This window comes from Zootoca vivipara, chromosome Z (genome assembly GCF_963506605.1).
Source record: "Zootoca vivipara chromosome Z, rZooViv1.1, whole genome shotgun sequence".
NCBI classification, from domain to species: domain Eukaryota; kingdom Metazoa; phylum Chordata; class Lepidosauria; order Squamata; family Lacertidae; genus Zootoca; species Zootoca vivipara.
The window spans coordinates 19,539,229-19,550,761 of record NC_083294.1 but is presented as its reverse complement, the minus strand read 5'-3'; the positions used below and the strand labels follow the sequence as shown (position 1 = coordinate 19,550,761).

The 11,533-nt window shown below is 44.9% G+C and overlaps 1 protein-coding gene across 1 annotated transcript; it reads right to left on the bottom strand.

Annotated features, from left to right (window-relative positions):
- Positions 1-214: 214 nt before the first annotated feature.
- Positions 215-11,036, bottom strand: LOC118084466 (potassium voltage-gated channel subfamily C member 1-like). Its single transcript, XM_035114018.2, has 3 exons — positions 10,636-11,036; positions 3,349-3,874; positions 215-2,429 (listed from the first exon to the last, which is right to left on the bottom strand). Exons 2-3 carry the CDS (start codon positions 3,835-3,837, stop codon positions 1,578-1,580), a joined length of 1,341 nt encoding a protein of 446 aa, XP_034969909.2. The 5' UTR covers positions 3,838-3,874; positions 10,636-11,036; the 3' UTR covers positions 215-1,577.
- Positions 11,037-11,533: the final 497 nt, after the last annotated feature.

Genomic DNA, 11,533 nt, shown 5'->3' with positions numbered 1-11,533 from the left:
GCTTTCCTCCCTCTCTCCTAACGCAATAACTCAAGGACATCTGATATTGTATGATACCATAGCTGCCAAGTCCGGATCGTAAAGATCCGGGATCGGCAGCGCGCGCATGACCGGAAGTTGCGTGACGCAACTTCCGGTGGCGCTTCGCCCTTCTATGGGCACCAGAAAATGGCGGCGCCAGCGCCGGAAGTCGCTTCCGCGCATGACCGGAAACACGTAAAAGCGACTTCCGACGCCGACGCCGCCATTTTCTGATGCCCATAGAAGGGCAAACCGCAACCGGAAGTCACGTCACGCAACTTCCGGTCATGCGTGGAAGCGACTTCCGGCGGCGCCATTTTCTGGTGCCCATAGAAGGGCAAAGCGGCACCAGAAAAATGGCCGCCGGGAAGAAGCGAATTTAAGGGACAATGCCGGGATTTCCCGCCAAACAGGAGACCGCCGGGAAACGGTAAGAAAAAAGGGGTTTTCCCGGCGGATACGGGATACTTGGCAGCTATGATGATACTCTGTTACAATTTGAACTCTGCAGAATGCCAGTTGTAATGCGATAAAGTACCAAATAAAAAAATAAAAGAAACAATAAAAATAAAAGCACAAATCTTACAGCATTTGGACAGCAATTTGCAACTGCTGCAAGAGGCAGAAAAATAATTAAGTGGTCCACCAAGACCTCAGCAAGTGGTCTGTGGAATGAAACATTTGAGTATTGTACTGTACTGGACTAGGTGGATGCTGCAACTTGCAATGCAGCACATCATCACATGGGGGCAGCCACACACAATCACAAAGCTTCCCAGTTTGAGCCATGACAGCTCCTGACAGCTTCACAGGACTCCTCTACACTTTACTGTTTTACATGCAATTTATTTTCAGGGTGCAACCACATTTAGAGTTAAGAATTTCTAAGTTGTTTAATATTTTAAAATCTCTAAGCAACATACAACCTACATCTATGGGATGATGAGCAGAACAAAAATCAGCTCTTGTGGACTTTTGACATGGATGCTGGCAGCTGCCAGAACCTCAATTGCCTCCAAATGGGAAAAGTTGCAAGACTTGAGACTTTCGCTTTGGTTTTAAAATATGTGGAATTTATCACTAGCTGCAAAAACTGATAAATCATGTGTTGCCAAAGGCTTGGAGGACCCAGAAAAATCATATAAGATTTTATCTTATGTACAAAAAATACAGACACACAGGACTGCCTCTCTGACAGGGACAAGGTTTCCATACCCTACAGTGGTCAGAGTGATGGCCGCCCACCAGAAGGCCTCGCCAATGTTACGAAACTGTATTTTAAAGTTGGTACTCAGCTGCTCCCCATAAAAGCAGAGGGTGCCTCTCCTCAGGGCAACATGAAACTGGTGGTGGTCTTAAATACCCAAGCCAACCTAATATTAAGTCTCTCCTGAATTTAGTGTGCTGCTTTTTTTGGTACTTCTATTATTTTCTGTATTTATTTATTTCTTCAATAAAATGCTTTCTTAAAAAGCTTCTGTGATGTGCCAGGGAGCTATTTGGAAGCCTTTTTTTCTCTTCCTACAGAAAACTGGGGATGTGATGCTCAGGAGTCCTCAGGACAACAGCGTCACTGCTTGCATTGCTTTCTTCTTCCTCCTCTCCTTGATCACAGCAGCATCATAACAGCCCTTGAAACTGAATAGAAATATTGGGACTGGGACGATGATGGTCAGCACACCACAGAGTGCAGTGCAAGCTGCTATCACATGGCCGGTAACACTGATAGGTACAATTTCTCCATACCCTACGGTGGTCAGAGTGATGGCCGCCCACCAGAAGGCCTCGCCAATGTTACGAAAATGTATTTTAAAGTTGGCACTCAGCTGCTCCCCATAAAAGCAGAGGGTGCCAAAGAAAAGGACTTCGGAAGCAAAAATCAACAAGAAGATGAGTATCTCTCTCAGGATGGACTTGAACATGTAAGGCATCACCCTCAGCATCAGAGGTGTCTCCACCAGCCTCAATACCTTCAGGAGTTTGATGATGTACATCATACGGGACAGGCCCAGCCACCGGATCACAGGATGTGGCTCCTGAGGGTGTGGCTCCTGTGAAGGTCTGGCCAAGGAGAGCTCAATGTAAACTGGGAACAGGGAGAGGAGATCAGCGATGTTCAGAGGGTTCTTCAGGAATCTCTTCAAATCTGGGCAGCACATGATCCGTACGAAGAACTCAGCCGTGAAGCAGAGGATGAAGAAAAGCTCAAGGTGGAGGAGGTAGGGGGCCACTTCGTAGGAAAAGACAGAGGGAAAGAAGTGATGGTAGTAATGGTCGTGGTGGCTCTCTGTAGTATGGTCTGGGATGATGTTATGGTCTGGGATGATGTTTTTTATGAACCCCTTGGACTCCTCACAGAGGATGATGATGATGGCAATGGTGAACAGCAGAGAAACAACTGCCAAACCCTGCAAAGATAAAGGAAAGTTGAACATAGGAAAATGGACCAATTGGTTTATATTTATATAACTGTATGTATGTATGTATGTATGTATGTATGTATGTATAAGCACTATATTTATTAAATTTATTGGTAACTTTTTGTTGCCAAAGGCAACTCACAAACTAACTAAAACCTACATAGATGCATTTTTAAAAAACCACATTAAAATAATACATTAAAGTAATGCAATGGAAACATCCCACCTAAGAGGCCACAGATATTTAGAGGCCAAATGCAAAAGCAAAAGGGTTTTGCCAGGCACTGGACGATATATAACAAAGGGGCCGCCATCTCTCACGCGTTAACTTTATCAGATTCTGCCCCTTTGGCTATAGAAGAGCCCACATGAGCACCAATAAAAGAAAGTATTTCTTGAAGCAGCAAATATGGAGCTCAGTACTTTAGGAGGCAGTGATGGCTACCAACAGATGGCTTTCGAAGTGGACTGGACAAAATCATGGAGGAGAATAAGGTTGTCAATGGCTAGCAGCCATAATAGCTAATCTCTGCCTCCATAGTTGGCGGCAAAAATGCTTCTGAATACTACCGTAGTTGCTGAGGAGTGCACTTGTGCTCAGATCCTGATAGCAAGTTTCTCAGAGGCATCTGGTAGTGTAGCGCATTCTGCACAATTTATTATATAATGCTATTCTGAATAATGCTTGTTATAGGGTGGCAGGTGCTGGAGTTTACAGAGGTTGTGGAATTCAGGTGGTGGAGGGAGGAATTGCTGCCTTAGAAGAAGTTTGGTATACAGCACCAAGTTAATTTGCAGAGTTGGGTTTTACATTCCCAATATTTGGGCAATCCCCTTACACCCTCTCTTCACCTTCCCCTAGCAAGTCACAGAGCCAAGTTTGGGAATTATCAAGCACATTCCTTACCATTGCACATTTAGAAGAATGGGGCTTTTCAAAGAGATCCCACAATTTGGGCCGCCACCGGGCATACTGACAGCCACTCCTTTCTTCCTGGACCAGGAGACCCTGGGCGTTGTCTTGCTCGTCGACAATCCCAATGTTGTGCACCTCCTCTTGGGGCCCTCTCTTGCCGAGCTTTATACAGCAGCAAGGGGCCAGATGGGTGCCTGTGATCCCCCAGAAATCCAGCTCTTCCTCAAAGGCAGATTCACAGACACCTGCAGGGCAATGGAGTTGCTTTGTGCTGTAGTAGTTCAGCACCTGCCCAAATAGCCGGCCACTCCGATCAAAGAAGAACTCCTTGGTGCTAGGGTCATGGTCATACTTTGTGTTGGCCTGGGGCTCCGTGAGGCTCCACAGTTTGGTCCCTGGGAAAGCCTGCAGGGTGCTAAGGAACGTTTCATAGCGGATGCCTCCAACGTTCAGAATGACCTTTCCGGCGGAGACCTCCATGTGTCTAATGGTGGTCCAGCTGGCTTCTTGCAACGACCTGGGAAGATTCAGAAAGGGGATCAGTCAATGAAATTACAGTTTTTAATACTGCTACAAGCCACCCAAGTCTCCGCAGCAGTGCAAGATTCCAGAGGTTCCAGGCCCTTACCCAGGGTAATGTTTGATGTTTTTATTTTTATATGTGTTTTATTTTATTTTTATATGTGTTGGAAGCTCCCCAGAGTGGCTAGGGAAACCCATGCAAGATGGGTGGGGTATAAATATAATAAATAACAAGGCACAGTGGAGACGGTGGTGTCTTTATGATACTGTATATGGGTTATTTACACATATTTGCAACCAGAATCTACGATGGAGAGGCTCCCAGCAATACACTCCCAAGAGGTTCTCTTGCTTCCCTTGTGACCAGAGCCAGACCAGAGTCTGGTGTTGCAGTTCCTCAGAATTCCACCAGAGTGCTGGAGCCTCTCTCTGATTGGCTACCAAGACAGTTGGCTGGGGTGGGGTGGGGGTGGAGCCAGCACTTTGGGAGGGAAAATAAAGAGAGTCATTTCTGAGGGAGTTTTCAGATACAGTACAGGGTTTAGTTTGAGAGTGTAGCAGGGGCCCAAAGGGCCCCAATTAAGGTAATGATGTAATTTCCTATAAATCCTGGAATATGCTTATATTAGTGACCTGTTGCTTTAAAGAAACTGATGATTCAGCAAGAAGCCGCCCCTACTGGGATAGGTCAGCTAATACGTAAATCACAAAGAAGCAATTAATAAACTAGAACATAAATTGTTACATCCACACGTAACACAGGTTCCCATACATGCAAACAATATGTAACAGATCATGGTAAGAATCAAAGTTTAGTTAGCAACGCTTATTGTGCATGCATATTAGATTAGGTAATGACATACGTATTAAATATGAAATGAGATAATGATTAATATTAAAATATTAAATGATGTAATGCTTTATGTGATTGGTTAAATCAAAATCCTTTGTCTGAAATGTTATAAATTCCTGCCCGACCTTTGGGCGGGGTTGCAGTTTTGTGAAAAGATTCGACTGTAACCTTATTGCTTTGCAATAAACATAATGGACTCCTAACTCCTAACTCAGAAGATAAGCCATTTTTGGCTTACAATAAGAGGAAGAAAGGGTGTTGGTCTAAAGGAGTTTGTCCTGGGTAGAAATATTCCTCACTCTGAGGAAAATATCTAAAGCTAGAGAAAGGAGTCTCTGAGCTCGGCGTGAAGGCAGTGTGAGGGTATTAGGCCAGAAGTTAACTGGGAAGGCTGAGTTTGAGCCAGGAGAAGTAGAAGTTATGTGGATACAGTGTACTTGGGTCTCATTCCAGTCAGAAGGGGAGAGATCTAAAAAGAGAAGACTCCCAAAACAGTTTAAAAGGGGCATGGTGATCCCTTGGAGCTGCTGTGCTATTTGGAGTACCTCAGGAGTGGGTACCTTGTTGAAGAACCAAAGTATTAAGCGCCAACACCTACCGTATGCAACCACTGAGTTAAGAACTGAAGTGAAATAACACGAAATAAGTGGAACATTGACCATCTAGTCTAGGAACCTGTAACATCTACCTGAAGCGAAATAACTGAACATAAGCAACTGAAGTTTTAACTGAAGTTTTAACAGAAGCTGCTTGATTAGAAGCCTGAAACATTCATTAGATTTAGTATAATTATTAATAGGTTTGCTGTTTACTGAATGAACATTATCTCCTGATATATCCTTTGAATATCAAAGGCATAAGTTGAAACAATAAAATCATAAAACCATACAAAGCTATCCCTTGTATTATCCACTTCATTCTGTAAAATAAATGTTTCTTATTTGTTCAACTTTTGCCTGAGTCTCCAAGTATCTAAGATTTGCCTTACACAAAACCCAAAAGATAACCCATTATTATAGGGTGTGTATATAATTTGGATCTGCCATAATTGGTATATAGTGGTGGGATCTGCTACATCTCCCTAGGCACAACAGCCTTGAATCCAAAACAGAAATCAGCCATGTTCTCGGTCTCCTTTTATAGCCTTTCACAGTTTTGCTTGTACATCATTGCCACTCTAAAAACTCTGGCCTTGTGTCTTCTGCTACTGTATATGGCTCTTGGGTACCCCATAAGGGAAAAGGAACAGTTTTTTCTTATAACTTCATGCTTGAAAACAGTAACAACAAGAACAATAAAAGTTAAATGGGAACCAAGACCTATGAGATCTCATGGGAACTTAGATGGATCCTTGAGATCTCACAATATCTCCTGGGAGCATCGCAGACCTGGCGTGCAGAGAGGGCCTTGCTTCCTGACCAAGGCAGAGAGCCTGAAAGCTGTTTTTGCACCAGGAAATTCAGTACAGTACTGTAGTTTGTTAAAGTCTCTATTTGCCAATAACTGGCAAAATGCTGTATATCATTCTTATCTTATTCGAAACTCACCAGTTTTACAATGGATATAAAAAACAACAAATAATGATACAGTACTGTCAATGAAGACAAAAACATATGCAAGATAATTGAGTTCATTTCCAAACTGTAGGTCCCTGGCCATTTATATTGGCTTCCACACCTCTTGGTGGCCCTGAGAGAACTTTGCAAACACACAGAGAGAGTTCTGCTAGTTGTTGTTGGTGATCTAGGGGGCTGCTCATCATGTACAGGTCAGAGTAAAGCCAAAATGTTTCCAACATTGTGTAGCAATGCACCATCAGAGCACAATTTAACAAAAACTACTTAGGCTAGTAGTTGCCAAACTTTTTTGGGCAACTGCCCCGTGCCTCCATAAACTCATAAAAAGAATTATTCAGAAGAGCAGTTTGCATGATCTACTGAGGAAGATAATAGTGCAATAAAATTCATATTTAATCACACTTTTATTCAAAATTCGATTTATAGCTATTGTCACGGTCCCTGCCGACCTGTACAACACCCCCGGACGTTTCACGGTCTATGAGTACTGCACCAATGACAATTCGTACCTCAGCTGCAGCTTCCCAGACTGCTAACTGGATACCTGCTAGTTTAGTTACCACTGACAAGGATGTTGTGAAATAAACAATGTTGCTTTATTTATGCGTGCAAAAGCTTGTGGTTGCTGAATGAAAATGGTGTTCAATATACTTATAATAAATGGCCTATACCTTCCTAATACCTCTAGATTGTTACCAGCCTATTACCAAACTAAACAATTAATTAATAAACACAACAAGTTTCACAATGAATGATTATCCTGTCTGCTAACTCCCACCAAAGCTCCAGCTATATCTCTCAAACCCAGCTCTCCCTATTGACTCCAAGCTCTGACTCTCATCAACTACCAAAATCAACTGAACTCATCTGCTCTAAACTGAACTGACTGGAACTGCCTAACTGCCTCTAGGGAGGGGTTTTTATACCCTGGCTGAGCCCGCCCCTGAGAGTTCTAACTGGCACAAACTTAACTCCTTACATGCTTGGTTCTGTCTCAGGGCGAATTGCAACAGCTATGTTCCCCCCAAAAAACTAACTTGTAGGCATGAGTCACTGATGCACACAAATAATGTTCTGATCTAATATTTCAGCTAAAAGAATGAATATACTTCAAAATATATTGCATGAAAAATATTTTTCTGCATTGTCAGGAAAATATAAGGAAAACTAGCTGGCCCGGCCACACATTGCTGTGGTTCTTTCCTGTGATTCCCCCCACTCTGTCCGGACACATGACTTATCCTGCCCCCTCCTCCCCCACCCCCGGTTCATCCCTGTGACTGCTCCCACCCTGTCCTGACCCATGAGCTATCAAGCCCCCTTTCCCCCCCATCCCCGCGGCACATCCATTGTGACTGGCCCCACTCTGGCCCGACCCATGAGCTATCGAGCCCCCTGTCTGAGCCCTCTGTTGTCTCCAGGGAGTGTTGGCCCCTCCCCTTGTTTCTCCATACCTCGACCCCCACCCTTGGAGAAGGAAATGTCAGTTTCTGGGTTCTGTTTCCCAACATGCACTTTTGTCTGAGTCCTCTGTTGTCCCCGGGGAGTGTTGGCCCCTCCCCCGGTATCTTCCTATATTGGCCCCCACCCTTGGAGAAGGAACTGTTGGTTTCTGGGTTCTATTTCCCAGTATTTACTTTTGTCTGAGCCCTCTGTTGTCCCCGGGGAGTGTTGTCCCCTCCCCCCTGTATCTACATACATTGGCTACTGCGCACGCATCGTGAACATTTATATAGATTAATTTTTTTCCAAATAAGAACATGAGAAGCAGAAGTTACTATTGTTTAATTTTATTTTTGGGGTTGTCATTTATTTTGGTGGGTATTGTATGATTTGGGCGTTGTGTGTTTTGTTTGTTTGTTTGTTTGTTTGTTTTGGTTATTTAGATTTTCTAATTTTGGAGTAGGTGTTTTGAATGTTGGATGTGGTGTTGGTTTGAGGACTTAAACTGGGGAGAGAAAGTGCATGGATGTTTGTTTGTTTTAAAGACGCAGAGGCTGGCAATCAGTCATAGTATAAAGCCTAGGTTAAAAGGGGCACGGCTGCCCTTACTTCAAATGGCCGGCGTAGCCTCGCATGTGACACAATGCCCACTAAATTAAAAAGCAAAAACCCCTCGCTGTGCCCCCAAGTGCGTGTTAGGGAAAATGATGAACGACTGCCTAATGCTGCCAGGCGTTTATTAATGCAGCCGCCGGGAGAGGCTTTGGGCTTGGGCTTTGGAGGTGGAATGGCCGTTTTGGCAGTTGGCCTACTCAGTTTTCCCTGTCCCAACCCACCCCCCACTGCTTTGGCTGACTTAGGGTCCTCCCCCCCCCTGGCTATGTGTTCCCCCCTCCCTTTGTTGTGCCTCATCCCTGTGCCCCCCCCCCGTTGTGAAAGGCACTATTCTGTTTGTTTTTCCCTGCTTGGCAATGCTGCGGCCTATTGAAAAAGCTGGGCCTTGTTGCTGCAAAAGGACTGTTTTCAGTTGATTGCTGTGGAATTTTGTGGTGTCATCTGGCAGAGCAGCTGCTGGAGTCTTCAGAGCTTCTGGTGGTGACGTCTAATTTGGACGCCACTTTTTTGTGTGTTTAATCATTATTTTAGGTATGAAAAGTGTGGTTTTTTGGGGGGGGAATTATGCCAGATCCCTCCCTGATGGGCATGGAACGTTGTGGCCAAATTTATTATATTGTGGTTCAGCAGTTACAGAGAAAGGCTGTTTCATCCGCGTGCGCAATGCCTACATTTTTATATATACAGTATAGATATACCTACCCATACTTATGAAACATGCACACACCTTCACCTAATTAATGTATAAGAAAATCAATAAGCATTACCAACAGTTATGAAAACTTAGAATTTTAAAAAATACAAACATATCCAAAATACATAGCTTTGAGGGGGGTGGTAAAGGTAAAGGACCCCAACAGTTAAGTCCAGTCGCAAACGACTCTTGGGTTGCAGCAGCGCTCATCTCGCTTTACTGGCCAAGGGAACCGACGTTTGTCCACAGACTGTTTTTCCGGGTCATGTGGCCAGCATGACTAAGCTGCTTCTGGTGAAACCAGAGCAGCACACAGAAGTGCCATTTACCTTCCCGCCAGAGTGGTACCTATTTATCTACTTGCACTTTGACGTGCTTTCCAACTGCTAGGTTGGCAGGAGCAGGGACCGAGCAACGGGAGCTCACCCCGTCGTGGGGATTCGAACCACCGACCTTCTGATCAGCAAGCCCTAGGCTCAGTGGTTTACACCACAGCGCCACCTGCGTCCCCTTGAGAGGGATAAGAGCAATTAAACTTTAAATATAAAGTTAGAAAGGTGCTTTGTTCCAGACTCTAGCGTGTCAATCATAAATAAGTGATTAACATGCTCAGAAAGGCTTGCCTTTGACCTCCTGCCACCCCCCTTGCCTCTTAGCACCTCTCTAACTAATCCTACCCACCCCAGGGTGGCAATATCATAGAATTTGGGAGCCACTGATTTAAGCAGAATATGTTTGACCCTCCTTTTCTGAGAACAGCTGCTCAACTGTTAAATGCACCTTAAAAATCCATCCAGTTCCATTTATATTTATTCAAAACTATTTATTCTGGTCCTCGTTATGCAGAATTGCACACCAAAAGATGGACCTTAGCTGGCCCCTAAGTATGTCCTCATCGGCTTCCCAAAAGAATGAGCTGGATTGCAAGAGCTACAACCAGGTGGTGGCGCCCTCCTCCTCCACCCACTTCACTTATCTGCTAGGTAAGAGAACAGGGTAGTGTGTGTGAGCTGAGCTGGAAGCTGGAGACACAGAGATATGCTTGCTCTGTGCTGGATCCAAAACTGCAGCTAATAGAGAAGTAAGATCTGTTGGGGTGCTAATGCTGTGAGCCCCTCTATCAAATGCTCAGGTTGTATATCTGACTAAATAAAACAATAGATCCAAAAGACACCACAGTCTCTGCTGACTTTCATTCCACGGAAACCAAACCTGCATAATCACAGGAACCCCTGGAGGCTCTGAGTTTGGGGTAGCATCTAACAATATATTCCTCCTTCCTGAGCAGGGAAGACACAGTACTGTATGTCTTGAGTGCATCCCCGGTGCATGAAAAGAAGTATGTGCAATGGCAAAGCTACGGTAGATGGCAGCCCTCAGGAGGGGCCACCACTGCAAATCTTGCCTGTCGTTTCTGCCTGCCGGGTTGTCTCTTCATGCCCTCTAAACCCACAACTTAGTGTCATCACCTACCCCTTCTGTGGTCTGCTAAATGCCCCCATTGCACCACACTACTACTACTACTACACACACACGAAGAATCCCAGAGAAAAAGCTACTGCTCCAGTCCTTACCTCCACAGTCCTGATGCAGTGGTGGGTGGAGAGAGAGAGAGAGAGAGAGAGAGAGAGAGAGAGAGAGAGAGAGAGAGAGAGAGAGAGAGAGAGAGAGAATAGCCAGGCAGCAAAGGGACTGAGTGAGCTGTCTAGAAAACACGATGCCTCTGGGGGCCCAGTTCCAAGCCTGGAGATGTCAGATGCCAAGAAGCAAAGCCAGCCAATCCAACAGAAAAGCTATTTGAGTGTGTGTAACGCACACCCTGCACTCTGCTTCCCCGACATACCTTCCTATCAGCAACAACCAGCTATTATTTAGTGGACCATTTATAAACAAGCCAGTAACTCCCTTGCCACCCACAGTTCCTGAAAGAGCTCTGGCCTCTTGGAAATGGGCAGAGTTCAAACTCTCTTGGCTCAATTCAAAGCAGATTTGTTGTGCAACAAGGCGGCAGGGGGCTGGAGGGATGGTGAGGAAATGAAGCAAGAACAAATTGTTTTGTTCTTGCCTTTTCTGCTCAACTTGGCAGCCTCTCTCTGGTTAACTTCTTCCTCCTGGTGAAGAAGATGATGGGCAAATGAGGGTATTTTCACAGCCAAAGTTTTGAAACTGGACATCTGGGGTGCCCTGGGTTTCTGATGGGAATATATAGCATAATGTTCACCAGAATGTGCCTTTTATCTTATACTGTACACAACCAACATCCAGATCTGAGCATAATGAAGCTCACTGGGTGATTTGGGGGGGGCAGTCCTCACAGGGTTGTTGTGGGAAAAACATGGGCAAGGGGAGGCAGTGGTGTCCAAACTTATTTCAAAGAGGGCCAGATTTGATGAAGTGAAGGGCCGTGGGGGCCGACCGAAGGGCCGACCGAAGTTGTTGACGTTTTTTTAGGATTGAAGTTGTTGAGCTTTT

Excerpts from the sequence above, each read along its gene's own strand:
- LOC118084466 (XM_035114018.2), bottom strand. The coding sequence starts at position 3,837 with ATGGAGGTCTCCGCCGGAAAGGTCATTCTGAACGTTGGAGGCATCCGC. Across the intron at positions 2,430-3,348 it reads ATTCTTCTAAATGTGCAATG|GGTTTGGCAGTTGTTTCTCT; the intron begins GTAAGGAATGTG and ends TTATCTTTGCAG.